General features: G+C 45.2%; 1 protein-coding gene across 1 annotated transcript in view; it reads right to left on the reverse strand.

Annotated features, from left to right (window-relative positions):
• Nucleotides 1–22,314, reverse strand: part of KCNH7 (potassium channel, voltage gated eag related subfamily H, member 7) — a 455,965-nt gene that overhangs the window by 136,878 nt on the left and 296,773 nt on the right. Inside the window, exons 4-6 of the mRNA XM_015426236.1 lie at nucleotides 14,729–15,157; nucleotides 11,277–11,297; nucleotides 7,089–7,303 (exon numbers count right to left, since the gene is read on the reverse strand). Coding sequence (XP_015281722.1) covers nucleotides 7,089–7,303; nucleotides 11,277–11,297; nucleotides 14,729–15,157 — 665 coding nt within the window. The remainder of the gene's footprint in view (nucleotides 1–7,088; nucleotides 7,304–11,276; nucleotides 11,298–14,728; nucleotides 15,158–22,314) is intronic.

The following is a 22,314-nucleotide window of genomic DNA, read 5'->3' on the forward strand; positions in this document are numbered from 1 at the left end:
AAAAGGAGGGAAAGAAAAGGAAAGGAGGGAAAGATGGCAAAGAGATGGAGGGAGGGAGGGAGGCTCTCCCACCTCCCCATCAAGCCCCCATCACCCCCACCCCAAGGATCCCTTACTTACTGCTTCTGTGCAGGCCCGGGGAAGGCAGCTGCAGGGCTCTCCGAGGCTCCCCTGTGCCACAGCGCTTTTGCCCCGTGCTGCATTGCTTCTGCGCCGGCTCGGGGAAGCCAGCTGTGGGGCTCTCTGGGCCTCCCCCCGGCCCCAGTGTTTCTACCCGGGACTGGGAGACCCAGCAGCGGGGCTCTCCAAGGCTCTCCTGTCCCACAGCGCTTCTGTGTGGGCTTGGGGAAGCCGGCTGCGTGGCTCTCTGGGCTTCCCTCCGGCCCCACCACTTCTGCACAGGCCTGACTGTGGGGTATCCCCCCCGGCCCCAACACTTCTACATGAGCCAGGAGAACCCAGCAGCGAGGCTCTCCAGGGCTCCCCTGAGCTGCAGTGCTTCTGTGTGGGCTCGAGGAAGCCGGCTGCTGGGCTCTCGGGGCCTCCCCTGGCCCCAGCGCTTCTGCGCGGGCCCGGGTGACTCAGTGGTGGGGCTCTCCAGGGTTCCCCTGTGCTGCAGCGCTTCTGCACGGGCCTGGGGAAGCCGGCTGCGGGGCTCTCTGGGCCTCCCCCCGGCCCCAGCGCTTCTGCGCGGGCTCGGGGGACCCAGTGGTGAGGCTCTCTGGGGCTCCCCCGTGCTGCAGTGCTTATGCAGGGGCCCAGGGAAGCCGGCTGCAGGGCTCTTCGGGCCTCCCCCCAGCCCCAGTGCTTCTGCACAGGCCCAGGGGACCCAGTGGTGGGGCTCTCCGGGGCTCCCCTGTGCCACAGCGCTTCTGCACAGGCCCAGGGAAGCCGGCTGCGGGGCTCTCCAAGCCTCCCCCCGGCCCCAGCACTTCAGCGCGGGGAGCTGGGGGCAGGGCTTGCTTCCGCCACCATTTGCGCCAGCTCCTGGGCTGCCGGAGCAGTGCTCCAGCATGCTCCGGCCCCAAAGGACCCCTGTATATCACACATCTTATTCTCCGATGGATAAAGATGAAATGTGTCACAGCAGACCCAAGAGAATAGGGTAAGTGGGTGGGAGGCTACAAATTATGGTGTGCAGTGTGACACTGATGTGACCAATAATCTTGGCTAGTGAAAAGGGGAGAACCCCTTTTGACAACCAGAAGGGCCCTGCTGATTATCATGGGAACTTCATGGATAAAAGCCATGTGAAACGTGTTGTAGTCAAGGGGGAAATTGAGTGAGACTGACTAAAAAGCTGGCTGGAGCCAACCCATGGAACATAATGGCACATTTCTGGCTGAGCAGATTACAACTCTACACACATTTAGATCACATCTTCAGCTGTTGATTATTGGTATGAGCTCTGTTAATTTCAGGGATCCTCCCAGACCTGAGGTCCTCAACATGGCACACATGGGCACCTTGGCACCTGCTGATAGCTTTCCTGGTTTCCCACCAAGTGTTTTTTAGAAAGTGGGTAGGGGCAGGTGAGGCTCTTACCAGTAGGGCTTCTGATTGGCTACTGGAGATCTAATTAGCTGAGTAGATTAAAATAACACCGTTTTTGCAGCAGCTGTCACCACAATGTTGGTTCTTCTCTCACACACACCCCTCTTACCTAGTGGGTTTTTAAAATTTACTCCTCTTGTCTCCTGCACTTGGAGCTCCTAGGTGTTTATGTGTTGTTCCAACTCCCATGGTGGCCATTTTGTGGTAGTGCCCAGGCCCCTGTGTCAGAATTCCAAAGATGCCTGAAGGCTCAGAAAGGGTTAGGGTTGCCAGGTCCCCCCTCGGCACTGGTGGGGGGTGGATGGCCATAGGGTTGCCAGATCCAGGTTGGGAAACTCCCAGAGGTTTGGGGATGGAGCCTGGGGAGGACAGGGACCTCAGTGGAATACAATGCCATAGAGTCCACCACCCAAACCAGCCATTTTTCCCAGGGAAATTTATCTATGTAGTCTGGAGATGAGTCATAATTCCGGGGGATCCCCAGGTCCTACCTGGAGGCTGGTATCCCTAGAAAGGGTGGGGACCCATGCTCAAGACATTTTCAGAAGGAATGAGGGGGGAAAGTACAGAAGGGTCATGGGGGAAAGAAATTCTTACTTGGTACTTAGTTCTTTTATTTCTCATTACCATAAGAAATGGTCTACTTATGTAAGCTCTATGCATTTCACTGGGAACAGAATTTTACACAAAAAGATAACAGAAACATAAGATGATGTCATCCTATGCTGCAAGTGATCTGTGAAGAATTTCTGGCACCTTGCAGAGCATTTTGAATTTAATTTTAAACCCAGAGTTTTAGAGGTTCCTGGCAGGTCAAACTAACCTAAACTGATTCTTCCCGAGTTTATATAAATGTATAAATTATTTAGGTATCAAAAGTAGATCTAATTTTTAACAGGTCCACTCTAATATGGAATAACTAGTAAATCTGAACAATAAATGTGAGCATTAAATTATCTCACCACCACTTAGATGGGGAACAATTGGATTACACTATCATAATTTATAAAAGTAGGTTTGGTAAACAGTAAAATGATTTCCCTATAAAACTAGGTTAAATAATCAAAGGTATTGTACCCAATGTGGATAAGAGTAACAGTGCTATCCTAAGCAGAAATGCAACCTTCTAAGCTGAATAACTTTCGTGAACTCTGGAGGGTGTAACCGTGCTTAGAATGGCACAGTAAGGCTGCAGTTGTAAGTCCAATTGAAACTTCCCTGAATAATTTCCTTATTTTTGGAGGCTGAACAAAAAAAATCTGATGCAGAGTTGGAATGGGAGAGTCACTAATGTTAGGTGACTTGACATGGGCTTTCTTTGCCTTTTGCATTCTTGGATGGAGCTTTCAGTGATAATGAGCTCAGTCTGTAGCACATGGCGAACATGAATTCAACAGTGTCACACACTTTCAAACATATCTTGAAGCTTGGTGAAATGTCTGCCTCTTATCGGCCTAATCACAGACATAAAATCAACAGCAAAGCATGTTGGAAGTGGAGATGTACTTGTAAATGTGTAGTCTGTGAGCAGTAATGTTTTTTCCAGTTCTGATAAGGGAATGTTTGCAGCTGCTTTTCTGTCGAGCCATCACAGTCCAATAAAATGTTGTTTGACAATAAACTGAACGCGAGAATCTCTGAAAGTGCCTCTCGTCTTGCTGTTGTAATGTCAATTATTTTCTGAGCACTTGTGATACTTCATGATATTGGTCTTGCTTGAAGTTTTCTTAGCAGCTTTCTGACGGCTGGATATGAAGGAAGAGTGGGCGGCCTTGCTTTCTTGACTGGGTTAGTGATTTTCTCATTAATGAGCCTACCATTTCAGAATTCATCACAACTCACAGTGCCATTTCCCATCAAATACAAAAATCTCAAAGCTGCGTCTGAATGGACTTGCTGCTAAATGATGAAAATGCTTGGTATGGTTATAAAGAAGGCACTGGCAACTCACTTAGGATTTCGGTGGCTGATTTTCACCCATCCCCCACCTTAGCAAAACCCCTCTGATCACCTCAGGACAGAGTTGTAAAAAGGGCAAGGCAAGTGAGGCGCTTACCTCAGGTGCACAAGGCTGAGGGGCTCAGAAAAAGCATATCATGACTAAAATAGATATTGTGCTATTATTACTTTTGTTATTTATGTATTTACCTTTTAAACAAAATAACTGCTATGAAGGTACATGGGGCACAATTTTATATTCTTGCCTCAGGCACGAAGTTAGCTGGTTATGGCCCTGCCTCAGGTGCACTATTTTGTTGGGTACTTTGGGCTGCCATGGGAGGGGGGAATTGATGAAAACTGGAAGTTATAGGCAGGATCCGAGCCAAGGATTACCTCTCTGTACTGTGTATTCATGAACCAGCAGTGAGAGCCTTCATAAGTCTAACAGGATCAAGAATTTCACCCCAGCAAGCACACACATTTTGTGTTTTCTCCTGACAAGCCTTTGAGATCTTTTGTATACCGTGATTCAGTTCACTGATTATGGAAATGACTGCATCCAATTGTGCCTGGCATTGTGCTGAATTTTGTCCCCTTAAATAGAATCCTCATATGCCTAATTGTGTCAAGGACATGCAAATATTTAGTACTGTCTGTCGCTATCCAAAACATATTCCATTTCATGCATCGTGTCATTTCAGCTAGGACTAGCATTCCACAGACAGACCTTAATTAATTAAATTCATTTACACCCCACCTTCTTCCCAAGGGGGACCCCAAGCAACTTAAATTGTTCGCCCCTCCTCCATTTTATTCTCACAACAATGCTCTGAGGTAGGTTAGGCCGAGAGTGTATAACTGGTCCAAAGTCATCCAGCAAGTTTCCATAGCAGAGGATAGATTCAAACAGAACCTAGTCTCTAAACTCTATTCCACATTGAATGTGCTACTGTGTGTACCTCATTCATTCATTCATTCATTCATTCAATCACAGTATGTACCATTCACTACTAACTACCATACTGATGCCAAAGACTCCCATTTCCATGAAAGCAAAGACTATTCCACTTCCTCAGAGATACTTATCTATGTGGTGTTGTGAAACCTTGGCTTATGAAAGCCACCTGTCATAGCTATCAGATCAGTGGACTCTTTTTTGGGTGACTTAAAACAGTGTCAGTAACGATTTGAAAAAACTGTCATCACAGAAGATGGGAAGGGGAGACTGTGTGAGCTGTGGCAAAGTACTGAGGGAATTAGGCATAACAGTGTGTGCTGTAGCTGACTATGTGACATGGCAAAGAAGATTTGGTAGGATCTAACATGTGTCATTGACAGTCCTGAATTTGAAAGTCGTCTGTGACAGCTAGCCCATGAAAGTGCAAGGCTGTTATCATCCTGAGAAAAAAAACAACCTGATTTCACTGGTCTTAGCACAAATTCTATACCATCCCATTCTTCTGCTTTGAACTCCAGTGGGAAGCTGTCAGGGGCTGGTTGCAGGGATTGTATCAGCCCTGTGTTGAAAGATCTGCACTGGTTACCCAACTGTCTGTGAGCACAATTCAGAGTGCTATTTCTTACCTTTAAGGGGCCCTAAATGGCTTTGGGATAGGATGCCCAAAGGACTATTTCATCCCACGCTATCCAGCCCATCAGTGAAGATCTGCCTCTCAAGCCCTGCTGTCTGTGTCCCTGCCTTCAGAGGTGAGGTGGGTGGTGACGAGAGACAGGGCATTTTCAGTGGTGGCATCTTGTTTTTGTTAACAATCTGCTTCTGTTTTATGGATACTTATCATGCTTCTTATGTATAATGGCTTGTTTTTAATGGCTTGTTTGGTGGTTTTTAGCTATAAGCTACCTTGAGCAAGACTCTGAAGGTGATAATGTTGATTTTCTGATATGACAGACATAGGTTGCCCGGAAAAAGTGTTTGAACACTGTCATAATCAATCAGTGTTCCAGAAAGTGATGAACAGTCAGTATGGGCTTAGAACAGTATGACTCTGCTTAGGATTGCTTGGTTGTTGGTGGTGGGCACCCATCTGCATGAAGTATTCTGTTAGTTGGCTGGAACAGTTAGAATTGATTCCAGTAGCATCTTAGGGACCAACATGATTTTGGGGATATAAGCCTTCAAGATTCAAAGCTCTCTTTGTCAGATGTTAGTTGGTTGTGGATCTTCAGGACATTATTGTAACCGACATTAATATTTATGTTATTCACTGATGCCAATAACTGCCAGTATTCTTCTCAGAACTGCCTTGGCCCTTTCCCACTGTCCCTGTGTCCAAATCTTTCACTTGCTGTGTCAAGAATTATAGAAGGTATTATGCATACAAGAGAGAGGGGGGAAAACTCCCTGATAACTTGTTGGCATAGAATTGTGGGAAACAGTGGAGTAAAATGCAATGTTAAGGCTATAACTGGTCGTATGCAAGCCACTGCCTCTTACTCCCTTCCTCTGTAATATGGGGAAAACACTACTTTATGGGGCTTTATAAAGATTACTGACATTATGTATGTGAAATGCTTTGGCCACTCAGGAAAACTATTACACAAATGCAAAGTATTATCAACAGAACAGACACTTAATGCATCTAGTAAAGGTTATAGTTGCGGGTTCAGTTCTATGAAGGAGGATCTTCTGATCTCCACTCACTGTTTCTTGAACAGTTCTTGGGGCAGCTGTCCCTATTCAAGTAAGTATGAGCTTAACTGAGCAGGGATCAACAGCCTTTGGCCATATTTGGCACCAGCATCAATATTTTGCACCCCCACCAGTCCCCACACAAGGGGAGAAGAGCACCAGTTCCCATCTGACAGGCACTCTTCCTATTGCAGTGTGGAACAGAGGCACCATCGCAGAGGTCTTTGGGGAGCATTATCTTATTTTGCATCTATACTGACTCAGAAGGACTACACTTTCTGTACACTGTACACTACTTTTGAGCAGGCTGCCTCTTCATTAGAGAGTCCTGGACTTTAAACACCATTACTGGGGGGAAAGCTCTGGTCCCACTCCTTTTCCTGAAGAATTGGACCACTGTACCATACAAGAGTGAAAGGGGTCATAAGTTGCAAGACACATTCTGAATATTTACTATTGTGCCTTGGATACATGTTGTCCTTTACCTGGAAAGTAGGATTTTTATTAAAGGCATTTAGCTGCCCTTGAGATTTACCAGTTAGTCTCCACATTTTCTGACATTTCCCAGTGGCTGCTTACAAACTATAATAATGATTTGTAAATGTCAACAGTCCCTCCGTTTTTGTCATCTACCATGATGCATGTCACAGGAACAAAGTCTAGAGGGGAAAAATCTAGCACAGTTCATATATTTAGCACATAGAGGATGTGTGTATGCACAAAGCGATATTCAAAAACAAAACCTTCTGCTTGGTATATTCCAAGTAACTTTTACCTAGAATACAGTACTTATTTATAAATACATTACGGAACTAATCCTGGAGATAAATGCTAGAGAGTTAGAATGAAGCAAGTGGTACCATTTCTGGACTACACTGAAAAGAGAAAATAGCATATATTTTATGGAGCCAATCTGAACAATGCAGTCAAAGAAAGTTCCTACCTGTGTAACCTTCTCAGTGACATTGTGTGTTCTGTCTTTCACTTTGGGCGCAATAATTGTTTTCTCTGAAGAGGGAGGGGATGAACTTTTTTTTTCACTTTTGATATCAGAAAAGTTCAGAGTGAGCTGGGGGATCTTGTTGATGGTGGTGTATTTGTTGAGATTGGAATCTGATGTAGATCCTAATAGACTTGACTTGATATGATTGAAAGGACCTAAAAATAGGGAGGAAGACATGAGCATTGTTGCATAACGTCATGATGAGAATTCAAGAAGGTATAAATGAACTCAAGAAATGAAACATGTCATTTGATACCTGTAATTGTTAAGATTTGTTGGCTCAAAATTGCTAATCTTTCAAGTTTAGAACCTACCAACACTGGAACACTTGATTCTTTCCTAGCATGCAAGTTGCCCCTTATCGGTTTATATGGTTTCAACAGTAGTCTGTGAACTAATGCAGACAAACTTTTGTTGAAGGAGCTCAAATATTTTAAGATACGCTGAGAATCATAAGATCCTAAAGCAAAGAATACAGGAATCCTTTGGGATACAGCATTAACTTCTTAGCATCCTTTCAGATGGGCTCTTCCTGTTCATCAGGTTAAACTAAGTAACTAACCATAATGCCTCCCGATATGGAAAGAGATCAGTCACTATATATTCCAGACCATTATTAGGGCACAAAATTCAGTGAAGGAGGCTGGTTTAGGTTCTTTCAATGCCAATCAGAATTTAAAATGCTCATGAAACAAATCCTGGCCCATCTTATACAATAGAATTCATACATATATGGTAAGATGTGTGACAACAGCTTCCTGTTGCATAGAGGAAGAAATTCGCCATGGGATATCATATGACAAGTGTTAGCAGGTCATTAATCACAACATCTGTGTATTAAAGAATTTTATTGATTTAAATCCATCCAGGTTGTTGAATTAACTCTTGCAAACACATATTACACTCTGAAAATCAGTAGTGTGTATAGTGCTGGACTTGTGACAGGGATACCCAAGTTCAGCTTCCCTCCCTGACTTTAAAGCTGATCAGGTCTTTGGCCAATCACCTTCTCTCGTCCTAGCCTTCTTAAAAACCTTGTTGTAAAGACAAAAGAAAGGGGAAATACAAACATGACCAGGGAATAAAACTGATGAGCACAAAGCATGTTGGACATTCAATGAGTGACCTCAAAGTAACTGTTTTATTGCAAAGGAACTTCAGGAACAGACTAGAAAGGGAAATTGCTGAGCTGCAAGTTATTACAACACTCAGAACAATGGAATCCCCAGGATTTAACAGTTGACCTTCAGATTATCAAGATCAGTTCCTGCAGAGAAAATGGCTGCTTTGGAGAGTGGCCTCTACGGCATTATACCATGCTAAGGTCTCTCTCGAAACCCTGCTTTCTCCAGGCACCACTCCCCAAATCTCCAGGTAATTCCCAGCCCAGAGTAGTAATCCTACCCAGCAGCCTCCTGTGATCCTTGAAAGGTAATGCTTGGGGGTTTGTGGACAAAATCATATGCAGTCAGTACTCAGAGGGCAAAAATCAAAGGTGATTGCCCTCATCTTCTGTTCTACTTCCAGAGAAAGTGCAGAGTAGCAAGCTTTTAATTTGAACTAAAGGGAAAAGGGGTGATTTCACCCAATTTCCCTTTCCAATTGCAGCCCCCTGTGTCACATAGCATGTTTATTTACCCCACATTTCTTCCCAGTGGGGACTCGAAGTGACTTTCCTCACCCTTCATTTTATCCTTACAACAATCACCCTATGATGCAGGCCAGGCTGAGAGAGAGTGACTGACCTAAGGCCACCCGGCAAGTTTCCATGGCAGAGCAAGGGTTCAAAACTGGGTTTCCTCAGTCCTAGGCCAATGTTCTAACCCCAGGCTGGCTTTCAACCTTTTTGTCTATGAGGCTACCCCTGACAGACAGCATCAGCTTTTCTGGGGTTATGGGGCCACAGCCAGGGAGAGGAAGGTAAGAGAGATCCATGACCATAAGCAGATTGCAATTCATAGGATCCAAGCCACTGGATCAGATCGAAAGTTGTCATTCCCCCGGTGTAATGCCAGTTAAACTGGACCAGCACTGTCACTGGCAGAGGAGAGGAGGCTGGTTCTTGCCCAGTTCCCTCTCACATTGCAGACTCCCCACTTAGGGTTGCCAAATCGACTTACCTCTGCTGGCGGGGGACTTTGTGCTGGCTCCCGGTGCGCGCGCACGCCGCATGCACATCACAGGGAAGTGACGTCATGACGCCAGGCACGCTGGGGACAGGGCACAGCCATTTGAGGGGAAAACATAGAGTTTTCCCCTCAAATGGCTGTGACCCGCCCCCAGCGTGCCCGGCATCATGACGTCACTTCCCTATGACGTGCACGTGGGGGTGGGGTTTCCCCTGGGGCCCGATTCCACGGGGGCGGAAATCGGGCCTCCAAAGCGGGGGGAAATCCGCCCCTCAGGGGGATTTGGCAGCCCTATCCCCACTTGACCATCTCATTGTTCCTGTGGGGACAGTGGGAAGCTCAGTGGGCTGCGGCAGAAGTGGGGATGCAGGGAAGTTCTCCTTGCCAGATTAATTCCATTGGTGGTAGTTTGGATCCAGCCCACTGACTTTTAATTTATTTGCATGTAATAAAAGGCTGTCCTGCCAACGTCTCAACACAAAATAACAGTCTCAGCACAAATAAAACGCACAGTATCAAGCACTTTTAACCAGCACCAAATTCACTTATGAATATTTATTCACTTACAAAAATTCACCACAGTATATCTAAACCACTGCTAATGTACACAGAAAGCGAATGTTCGAAAATGATAAATCACTATATTGATGCACTGCTGATGGACTTTTGCTCATGCACTCCATGCAGTTAAGCTAGGAGACTTTTCACCAACTACACAAACTTTCTGTGACATGCATGAAATCATACAGAGGACCAGAATTGAGCAAACCCTCAATCACTGTTCCCTCTTTTCCAATTAGAATATAAATGTGATGGTAGGAATTCAATTTAGCAAAGGCTTTGGGTAGGATGGATTTTTCTCAATAGATCAATGAGAAATAATCAACTGGAATCAAATTGCATATATCTATATAGAAAAGATGGCCTTTTAAAGGTGCCTTGTCCTACTGAAAAGGACAGATTTTGACATGTAACACATGTGGTTAAGGATTTTCTTTTTTGGTGTAAAATTGCAAAATGAAATTCATGCATGCACAGCTGAAGACTACAGTAAGCTTAAACCATACCCCCTGCCATCCAGGAGCGTGAAACTAGTTTTAAGGAGACAAAAGAGGGATTAAGTGAAGAGTGCCACGAGGGTCAAGATTTATTATTAAATTGTTCTTCATGTGTGAAATGTAATGCTGAAATAGATTTAAAATGCCTCATTGCTATGATTGTTCATTAACAACCCAATTTGTAGCTCCCCCCCTCCCAATCTCTGGGAAACTTCTGTCGTTATTTGGCTTACAGAGGAACTGCAGTATCTACAGTTAAACGGTCTCATCCATGCAGGCACAAACCAACCAAAGCCAAGCACTGTTAATTCTCATTGATTTCAAAGAAAGATAGGTGAGCATCTGCTTATCTTTACCACTGAAATCAATGGAACTTCCAAGGATTGAATCCAAAGTTGTTTTCCCCCAAGAGCCGCATTTGGGGGGAATGCAGCGGGCATCGATGGGATGCAATAGGCGGGACAATTCTGTTCTGTTGGCAGATTGTCTGGACTGCTGCATCCCACTGCAGCCCAGTGAGTCCTCCAGAATGCTGCTCTTAGGTGCCAGGAGACCCTCAGGAACAGAATGAGGAGCCACTGGGGGCCTGCGATGACAGTGTGGAATCAGCAAAAATGGGCCTCTCTTCAACGGTGGAAGACAATTCTTGGATGCAGCCCACAGCCATGAACTGAACCATGCCAACAGTCTTCAAAACAATTGCAGATTCATTGTTCAGCCATTCCTTTACAGTTTCCTCCAACTGGCATTTTATCATTGCTACGTGGTAAGAGTAAAAAAGACTGCTAACAAAAATAAAAGCAACCTCTGCAATGTGCCCAGCTCCATAGAGATCAGCATGAGAACGTTGCATTTGAACATTTCATACAGCAGGCGAGTTCACATGCCAAAGAATGTGGCTCAGAAAGTACTGGAAAATACATCTGATAGATTTACATTACCTTTGACATTGCGACCATTGTCTGATATTTGGCAGAATAAAGAAAAACAGAAGAAAATAAAAACAAAACAAAATAAACTCTATATCCAAAGAACCCAACAAGGTTATTAAAAAAAACCCCACTCCTATATATTTATTTAAATTCTTGCCCCACCAGATGTTGAAAGAGTCTATTTTTATCCTGTTGAACCAGATTATTTTCATAGTCAACTGATTACTGGCACAATCCAGCCAAATTTACAGTAACGTTTTAGGACTCTTTCCTGGGAGTAAGCCCCAGTGGGTGAAATAGAGTCTACTTCCAAGGAGACCTGCTTAGAACTGTTCCCTTCAGAACATACACCAGCCCAGTCTTAATCATTTTATTTATATCATATATCTCCAATAAATTGTGCTTACTTTTTCCTGTTTATTTGTTACAAATCTAAGTACATGTATTTAGGAACGTCTCATTGAACACAGAAAGATTTACTTCCAAGTAACCATGCTTAGGATTAGACTGAAGTCACATTTATTTCACTGAGAAAAACAAAGGATTATGAAAAGTATGCATCCAGAGAGTGATTTCAGCTAAGCATACCTTTATTTAGTCAGGAACAAAGACACCTTAACCGGCTCGCAGGCCGGCTTATATTCCCTCAGGGAAACCCACCACCAAACACCCCCCCCACTCCCGATAGACTATTTACAGTAACCAAGAGACCTATTGGCCTCTTGGCCTGGGACCTAGCCCTTTCATTGGGCCTGGCTAGGATCCTACTTGCCCATTGTCTTTTGGTCTGAAGCTAGAGGTATTTGTGCCTGGACAAGTCCAGGCATGCCCGGCCCTGTCAGTGCCTGATACACTACAGATTAGATCCAGAGATTGGCTTGCAGAAGAATCATGGATATTTTCTGCATGCTCGTTCCCACTCTACTAATCCCTTCCAACCCTGGAAATCTTGATTTCCCCTACTCCTTGCTTTCCTCCCCCCCCACAGCAGCAATAGGCACATGCTTGTCCACAGCTACAGTGGGGCTATTGGGGGCTCCACCCCCTTCCTTAAAGGGCCAGCTCCACAGGATATCTTTGAAAAGATTTTGTTGAGAAGATTTTTTGAGAAGAATTGGGGGTGTACACACGCCCCCCCACTTCTTCTCAAAAGCATTTAAAGGGATCCTTTAAATGCTTTTGAGAAGAAGCAGGGGATGGCGTATGCCCCTCTCCCTCCCCTCCTGCAAGATTTAAAGGGCCCTCCAGCAGATTGGTGGGCCACGTGCTCTCTGCTGATCAGCTGAAGGGCCCTTTCAATCTTGCAGGAGGGGAGGGAGAGGGGTGGCCACATATGGTCAGGCTTGGGGGCGGATTGGAGCTGACATAAAAATAAAGGCAGAAAAAATTTTACCCCACAAGTCACAAAATCCTGGCTACGGGCCTGGGCACATGGGTCAATGGGCTGCAGTGGGGACGGGATTTTTCTTCTTTTCTCGTCAGATGATTTCCACTGCTTCCCACCAAAAGTAGGAGTTGCCTTTTCAGAGTGAGAAGGGAGGGAAAAGCAGGGAAGAGCCACCACCATCTGTGCCTTCTGCTGATGGATTACTGTATCCAACCTAGTAGGACTGAGAAGTACATTAACTTTGGCTGGACCATGCCCTATCTGTGGCATGTGATCATTTTGATAAAGGAATAATGTACTAAATAATTTAGTAACATCTTCCAAGCTGAATATCCAGCTATTCCAGGGTAAAGTATGATTCCACAGCATTATATTTTCAAAACAAAAATACTCTCAAATTGCAATTTAAAATTATTTTAAAATTATAAACTTCCTGTTTTAAGGCTTGAAGCCTGCAGATTATGTGGCTGACAATTTTTGTCTAGCAGTCATAGGGCTTTCCGATTCTTAATGGTGATAATTGGTGATGATCACTCTTCGTCCAGATTATTTTATAGGCTACTAAAAGAAGCCTAAACACAATAGCTGATGTCTTCTGATTTGTTTTTGATGACAGAAGAGGATTCTTGACAACAGAAGGACGGTCTGATCTTCACTTATTCCTCCCCCCCTGCAGACCCCTCCACTTTCTCACTCTATTCTTCAGGAAGGTGTCATGGAACAGAATTTCAGGGGCATTGTAGACAGGAAAAGCCCACTCTACTCTGTTCACAGATCTCACCGGATACAAGCAATGCTCCCTCTAAGCTGTGGAGTCTTGTGAGCAAAAATTCTACTTTGTGAGCTGCTGGCATTAAAGTTGTGAGCGAGCGATTTGGCTACTGCATAAATTAGTTTGCTCTGGAGTCATCCTTCCTGAGCAAAGATAAAATGTGTGAGCTGGAGGCTAAAAAACTCTGAGCTAGGTCACACTAACTCAGCTTAGAGGGAGCACTGGATACAAGCCATTGTTTTGAAGAAGCACCCTGGGGACTGTTGCTGAATCCTGTTGTCCCAATGATAGGATTCTTAAGCCAAACTGTATGATTACTGTGCCAGAGCTGGCAACCACCACACTGTTAAAGCCCAATACCACAATCCAAAAGGAACAAGTGGCTACATCATGTGCCTTTGAACCCTTTCCTGGCACTAATCAGGGCTTGCCTCTAGCAAGCTTTCTCCCAGTCACTTTTTGAATTTTAAAAGCAATCAGCAGGTTATGTGGAATCAGCTTTTTAATACAAGATCTTACCAAACAAACAAACAAACCACCCACCAGGTGTACATGTTTGTACCATCGTTTATACCACAATGATATGTCCAGTATCGGTGCCAATGATTACTGACAGACCCAGCTTCACTTCCAGCTATCAGATTAAATGCAATAAATGCAAGGGGAGTGAACAAGTAGGGAAAGTGGTACCATGTCTTCCATTGAAACATTTACCCTTTCAAGTACCCGCTTACTTATTCATAGTCTCTCTCGCCCAATACTTAGATTCTGCTAAGAAAAAAAGGGGGGGGGGGATTTTTGCTGATTCCTCCTTTCTGCTGCAGACCTCATGCTGCTCCTGGGTACCTTGCCCCCCACCAACCCCTCATCATTTGGGGGTATTTTCGGCTGCAGTCAGAGAGGGAAGTCCTGCTCCACTGATGGGAATCCCTTCTGACAACAGAAATTCTTTGCAGGATGCAACCCATAACCTCTCTGCCCTATAGGTCACAGCAGGCCTCCATCATCCCTTCTATCTGTTATAGGCCTTGCCTAACTGATTTCATTTCTTTTACCTTTCCACTAATCTCTGGAATGATAACACTGTCCAAACTGTGTTTCCTGTTTCCTTTGGTGCTGTGCTACTCAGAGTTATTTAGCTTGTCAAACTAACTGTAGGAAACCTTCCAGCCTGAGCCAGTTAAGGAGCTGAATTCCAGGTATTTTGACTTTGTGGATTTGGGCTGGGCAGTCATGTAAATCACAATTAGCAGTAGTCGAGGTTTCTCATCGTGCTGCACAAAGACTGATTTTCAACTGTACCTTCACTAGCATGCCGGTCTCGAAACACATTATTGGGCTGGATGTTAAATCCTTCTATGTTGTGTACTGAAGAGGCTCGCCGTATACTGCAGACGCTCTCCTTGGACGGAGTATGGGTTAGCGCACTACTTGAATGCAGCATATCTGGGTACAGTCGGTCCCATTGCCGTTTGGGGGATGAATGATCAAGAGGTCCTGATATATTCACCAGAGGAGAACATGTGCTTGGCTGGATCAGTGCCTTGGTGTCATCTGCTTCTGAGGGGCTGCAGCTTTCTTTCGTTGGGGACTTAAAGTGCTTCATAGCCATGGAGTCATCGCTGCGCTTGGAAGAATCCACTATCACCGCATCGGGATCTTCCTGTGGCAAGGACTGCTTTCGGTATGATAACAGACTCAGTCCGGGAAGCCTGAACCCAAAAAGTTTGCCTAAGTAAAAGATAAACAAACAAAAGAGAGAAGATTAAGGAAAATACTTTCCAGATCAGGGGAGGAAGCGTAGGTTTTGTTTTCTCTTATGCTTTTCACTGTTCATATTAGCAAAATGACACTGGCCTTAATATATGGAGAAGGGCCTGCATGGTGAAGTAAAGCAAGGCATCCCTGAAAAAAAAATGCATATGATTGCTACATCACACACACTAAATAACACACTCCCAATCCACTTTCAATGCACTTTGCAACTGGGTTTTACTGTGTGAAATGGCAAAATCCACTTAAAAACGGTCACTAAAGTGGATTGAAATGGTATTACTTAGCATGTGTGAAAGCATCTTTATTATTATCATTAATTTAAGAATGCAGATAACGAATGTGTGTTTGGTAACTCCTTGGTTATTTTAGTTACTTTAAAAAACTTAATTGGAAGCACATGCTGAGCTGCCAGAAAGGAAAAACAATAATGGGAAAGATTTTCCAGCCAACCAGAATGTGTCCCCCGCCCATTTATATCCTGATTTGGTACACATGAGGGGTGTCTTTGCAATGCCTTTGACAAGCTGTGGCAGTTTTAAATGCACTGTGAACACAAGGGGATAAGCATGCAGAACAGAGGAGAACTGGACAAGCCCTGTCCAGTCTGAACTGAGATTTAAAGGTAAAGGTTCCCTTGCTCGAAAGCCAGTCGAATCTGACTCTAGGGTTGCGGTGCTCATCTCTGTTTCAAAGCCGAAGAGCCAGCGCTGCCCGAAGACATTTCCGTGGTCATGTGGCCGGTATGACTAAACACCAAGGCACACAGAACGCTGTTACCTTCCCACCGAAGTGGTACCTATTTATCTACTTGCAATTGTTTGCTTTCGAACTGCTAGGTTGGCAGGAGCTGGAACTAGAGATGGGAGCTCACTCCATCACGCGGCACCTGGGTCTCGAACTGCTGAACTACTGACCTTCCACAGCCTGCAGTTCAGTGTCTTAACCACTTGAGCCACCGCAGCTCCGAACTGAGATTTACTTCTAAGTAAATGTCTTTAGGATCAGGATGCCAAGTTGTATGTTTAAATCCTATAGTTCTGTGTGGGGTTAGATTATACTTCATGTCCTTGGGGTTGTCCTCAAAGGCCAGACTTTCAGGGTCAGGTATGCAACAGAGCGCCGCCTGTACACACAACAATTCCCCTTAAATGGGCAGCTGTGGGAATCCCATGAACACCCTGGAGTCACTGGTTGGAAGCATGTTGCCTAACATTCAGAAGAGGGAGGCAGAGTTCACCTGGAGTTGGATGTTAATACTAGCTTGCAAGTGTATGCACACCTTTAAAAAACCTAGACAACCTGGCACACAAGAATGTTGTGCAAGTAATTTGTGCCGGGGGTCTCCCGTGCTTTGATCTCATGCTGTGAGAATAAAGAAAAGTTCAGAATGCATCTTTCTGTACTGAAGATGTAGAAAACATCTCAACATAACAGACTTTCAGATCAGAGAGTGTTTTCCCCACACTAACTTCAACCCTAGCATCTCTTTTTTCTGGTAACTGTATTGGCTAATATTGTCCTTTGGCGATACATGCCTGACTCAAGTCACCCCTGCCTTTTGGGGATATAGGTAGAGAACCAGTGTAGCCTGAGCATAGAGAGCAGTGTGGCTTGCATCCGCAGGCTCATTCTTGTAAAACAAAGGAAGAGAAATCTGGGACGTTTCTCAGTGGCTTAGCTAACTTTACATTAAATTGCTGTATGGGCCAAGGTTTCTATTCATTTGTACATGGATGTTTTAAAGACATGTGGAGGTGGGCTGTGGCTCAGTCCCCACATGCTTGGCATGCAGAATGTCCCAGGCCCAGTCCCCAGGATCTCCAGTAAAAATGATCAGATAGTAGGTGATGTGAAAGACCTCCACCTGAGACTTGTGATAGCTGTTGCCAGTCAGAGTAGACAATACTGGCTTTGATAGACCAATGGTCTGACTCAGTTTAAGGCAGCTTCATTTGCTCATGTGCATGTAGGAGGAAACAGAGCTGTACCACCAGTATATGTGCAATAATCATGCCTGGTATCTACAGTGTGCTGTCACATTTTTAATAACTATGCCGAGACATGCTATTGAAGTGAAGGCCACAATTTCTGGAACAGCGAAGAATGAAGTCCAGAAGTATGACTGAAAAGGTCACATTTAATAAGGATGGAAACTACTTTTTAATTTGGGTTTATTACCATCTCTTCCTCATTTTAATTTATCTTCAACACCAAGATTTATCTCATGACATCATGATTCATCAAGAAAGAGTACAATGAAGTTGTTTTGCAATATTATACCTTCTACAAAGAGAAAGAGAGTTGCTGTTTAACTGAAAACGGTTACAGCAAATGGTGTTTCTCACGTTAATGGAAAATACAAAAATGTGATCTACGTCCCATGAGTTGCATCCTAATGTGCTTCTATTCACATCTGCAATTTCCACAGATATCCCACTCAGGTTGCAGCCCCCCCCCCACTTGATCCCAGGCTCTTTGTGGGTGCTCCGTTCATGTTGCTCCATATGGGAGAAGGAACCCTCCTGCATCCTGCTGCTGGGATTGCATGCATACCACTCACACCACTTTGGAGTGGAATAGCAGAATGGCATGAACCTACGTCTCCACTCATGGGTCCTTTCTTCTAGCTAGGGTTGCTAGATTCAAATGAGACGCCGGCTGGGGGACTTACCGGGATGCTCTGGGAGAGGGAAGGGAAGAAGCACAACGTGACTATGTCACTTGGAAGTGATGTAAGCATGTTGGTGACATCGGGGGTGACGCTCTGGTTCTTGGGCAAAAGTCTATGGGTTGAAGCTACTTCTACCACAGAGTTTTGCCCCCCCCAACATCACCAATGTGCCTACGTCACTTCTCTAAGAACGTAAGACCATAAGAATAGTGATGGTGGATCAGACCAAAAGGCCCATCAACTCCAACATTCTGTTCACACAGTGGCCAACCAGCTACCTCTAGGCAGCCCAGAAGCAGGATGATCGCAATACCATTATCCTTCCTGTGTTCCCCAGCAATTTATTTAAAGAGGCACACTACCTCTGGCACTGGAAGGACTAGATATCCGTGATTGTACCCATCTCTCACACACTCACAATTAAAAACCTCCGTTTAAAAGCCCAAGTGAAAAGGAATGTTTTAGCCTGGTTCTTAAAATGCATAAGCATCAGGGGGACTGCCATGGGGAGGGACTTTCACATGGAGGGTGCTACCAAGAGAATAATCATTTCCATAAGTTGTGCCTACTCATCTCACTTCTGGCAAAATACACAGATCTTGTTAGGCAAGAACATAGTGGAGAAGGTGAACCTTTATTATTTGATACGGATGGATAGGCTGATCTCTCAGTGCCACCACACTGATCGATGAGGGATGACTGTGTATACACATCCACACAGGTGCCATACAGAGATACAGACAGTAGTTACAACTGTCCCCGAGTAACCTGCATCCACAGATCCAGCAACGTGCATTTTGTTGAGAAAGCTTTTGCTTGGCAGCTTATGTGTGTTTGACAAAATTAGCCATGGGGGGAAAAAGAGTTAACTGCATCCAGTTGTTTTTCAGCGCATATGAAACCGAGTTCTAAAACAGTAGATAATTCAATTGTGCAAGCTAATGACATCAAAGCTTAAGCAACTGCTGGAGTTCTATGTTTGTCAATTGCACTGCACACTCATGAAACAGGATCATTCATAGAATTCCCTTGCATTCCCTCACATGGAAAATGTTGGTTCTCCCCCCCCCCCCTTCACTGCTGTTCTATTTTAGTAAATTCATGGTGGTGCAGATGGTCTCTTCTGCTTCGCTAGGTTAATACGACCATGTTGGGCTATGTTGCTGATATAGCTGTCTATCTGTAGCTCAGCTGGAAAGAACACACAGTTAGAATGTTGGACACCACTAATAACTTTCAGGCAGAGTAGTATATTTGCCATTCTTTTTTTAAAGGGGGGGGGGGATTCTTCCAAATGTATACATCCCAGTTATCTGCTGTACTTAAAAAACAAAACAAAACACCTGAATGATCTATTAAGATGTGCCAAATTTGAGTGGATGCACAGTTAAAAAGTGATGGGCTTTGCCCTGACCTGGATAGCCCAGGTGAGCCTGATTTCATCAGATCCCGAAAGCTAAGCAGGGCCAACCCCAGCGGGTACTTGGATGGGAGACCCCCAAGGAATACCAGGGTCGGGAGGCAGAGGCAGAATATCAAGCCACTTCTCTGAATGTCCTCCATGCACCAGTAGGAGTTGTCAGAGGTTGCCATGACTTCCAGGCCTGGGTGCACGCGCATGTACGCGTGCGCACACACACAGAGAGAAGGGGAAAAAAGTGATGGGCTTTCTTATTCCTATATCTTAAAAACAAAACACTAACTCCTTTTAGTTCTGGAAGTTCAGTGAGCCTCTTCCTGATTAATGTGAGTTGTGTAGGCGTTTTCACATACATCCCGATCCTATTCCTTGTACTTGTTAATTTTCTTTGCTTTGTTACATCTGCATTTTCATCTGGAAAGAAATCTAACTGGTGACAATGGGCATTTCTCCTCAGGGATAATGTAGAGGGTTTCAGTCCTGGTTTATAAAGCATGATAACATAATGTATAAGAGCTGGATTGTGTCTATTGACTAATTCCCTGCTGCTTTTCTGGGAGACATTTTGTATATCTTAATTTCATCCTTTACATTTTTTAACAACTAGTAAACAAAGATAATGGTTTAGTGGGCATCTCCATTCACAGTAGTTGATCTTGTCCTCCATCACTGATTTTCTGCTCATTTCCAGATATGGATGAATGGTGACTGCTTGAGTTGATGGTGCACCAGCAGGGGTCGTTTCGTAGAAAAAGAGCTAGAGGAACTCATTAGCATAACTCATTAGCATATGCCACACCCCCTGACATCACCGGAAGTGTATCATAACCCCCTGACATCACCGGAAGTGTGTCATAAGGCCACACACCCCGCCCCCAATGGTCCCGGCCGCCGCCGGCCTTGCAGCTCTACTGCCGAGCCCCATGAGGGGCCCGGCGGTGGACCTGCAAGGCCGGCGGGTGTGCAAGGAAGCCCCACAAAGGCCCTCCCTGGCCCCAGGCAGGCAGGGGTGGGGAGAGGCAGGGAGGAAGCAACTTACCCTCCCTCTTCTCCTGCCTCCTCCTGGCTAAATGAGGGCTGGAAGTGGGTTGGCCGGAAGTGGGGGGTGGGGCTTCGCCATGTGCCCCGCCCCCGTACCTCACCCCAGGGAACTGCGTTCCCCCGCGTTCCCCCCCGAAATGACCTCTGTGCACCAGAAAACTTTCTTCTGTGCTGGGGCTCAAAACAATACCTATGAAGGAATGTGGACTTCCCTAGTGCCAATGTGGAGGTGCCAATATTCACACCTACTGCCTTGGTTTCTACCAGGGCAGTATCATCATACCCTGAAGTGAGGCAGTTGCTGGAGCCCAGGGCTTCAGGCAGGGCCCACTGCCACAGTCTACACATCTCCCCTGTTGCCCATCTGACCTTCACCCACACGTTTGCTTGCAAGCACCCGTCCGTCCAACTGTACACACTGCCCAGCATTTGTCAGGGAATAGGCATGTGGGTGGTGCAGGCATCTGTGAGTGAAGATGACGAGAGTGCTCATGAAAGGGTGAGAGAAAGATGCACAGGCATGTGGGTCAGTGGGTGAGAAAGGAGGCATGAGGGCAGTCCTGGGGGGGGGAGACCTCTTTGCCCAAGAACCCCCCAAAATCCAGCACCAGGCCTGGCTGCTACTTATGAGAGATGGCTTTGAAATTTGGGATGGGGATTTGGTTACAGAGTGTGGGAATGAGCATAGACCTGGAAAGACTAGAGTAACACAAGTCTCATGTTTCCAGTTTGACTTAGGAAATCCATCGACTGCACCTAATCTGCCTGCTGGGTGCAGTCAACCCTGCTCCCAACAACCTGGCCCGACTACCAACTGTACCAACGGTACCAACGGCGCCACCAAATGTGGCTTCATAGCTGGGTGGGAGCCTGAGGACACCATTCAGCTGACAGTTGATATTAGAAGATTGCCATCTTTGATTGTAAGTCATGTTTATATAGTGCGATTTTATATTGACTGACAGTTTTAACTGGAATTTTAATGTACATTTATTTACGTTGTTAGCCGCCCTGAGCCTGCCGAATGGCGGGGAGGGCGGGATATAAATGTAAATATTAAAAAATAAATAAAAAACCTCTCCCCCCTTCAAATAATGACACAGTGGGTGGGGCTGGATATAATTATACAGCATAACCGCAAACAGGAAGCACATGTCTTCAATGGACTTAGAAGGGTGTAGTTCTGCTTGGGACGACACTGCCGCAGTCATACTCTGCTCCATAAAGCAAGGATTTGCTTTAGACTTCCAAGCTCTGGATCAATGAGCCTGAAAAGATCTACAGTGAAGAACAGACATCTCTAACCCCCTAGCAGGGATTTGTATTCCTCCAAACCAGCAGAATGGAAATCTACAGCGATCTTCTAAAAAAAGTACTCCGCTGCTAATATCTGCTCCCCAGCTGGGTATGCTCAGCAGTTCCGACAGTGAGAGACTTACAGAAAAATCATCCATTTTTTCCCACAAATACAGGGAGCAAAGAAGAGCGAGGCGTCCTTTCAAAGTGGTTCGGCAGTACTTTCTGCTACACAGTACCGCAGAGAATGCTTGTGGAAACAACGAGCAGAACTGAAACTTGTCTGATAAGCCTTCCAAACAGGCTGACTGAAATACGGATCCGCTCAATAAAGCAGTTGCTTTGAGCATCCTTTACACCTGGACAAAACTGCCTGCTGTGCAGGAAGGATCCCAGAGTCAGCCCCCTTGCTGCTGGGGTTTCTGGCAGGTACATGTTTTGCACCACAGAATCCTCCCAAAAGACAGGAAATCAGAAATACGGTAACATGGAACTCACACTGAGCTTAAAGCTGTTAATCATTTAGAGGACAAAGGGGTAAAATCAGGCTTTGTTTTCTGAGCACAAACAGAAGCAAGACAACAAAGCAATTCCCTTCAGTCTTAAAAATTGGGGGAAGATAGCAATAGGTTTTTAAAGGCGCTGCAGGTAAAGATGCTATGTTAAGCTAGGGATCTGGAATGA

Source organism: Gekko japonicus, unplaced genomic scaffold, assembly GCF_001447785.1.
Source record: "Gekko japonicus isolate JY-2015 unplaced genomic scaffold, Gekko_japonicus_V1.1 scaffold399, whole genome shotgun sequence".
Classification (NCBI taxonomy): Eukaryota; Metazoa; Chordata; class Lepidosauria; order Squamata; family Gekkonidae; genus Gekko; species Gekko japonicus.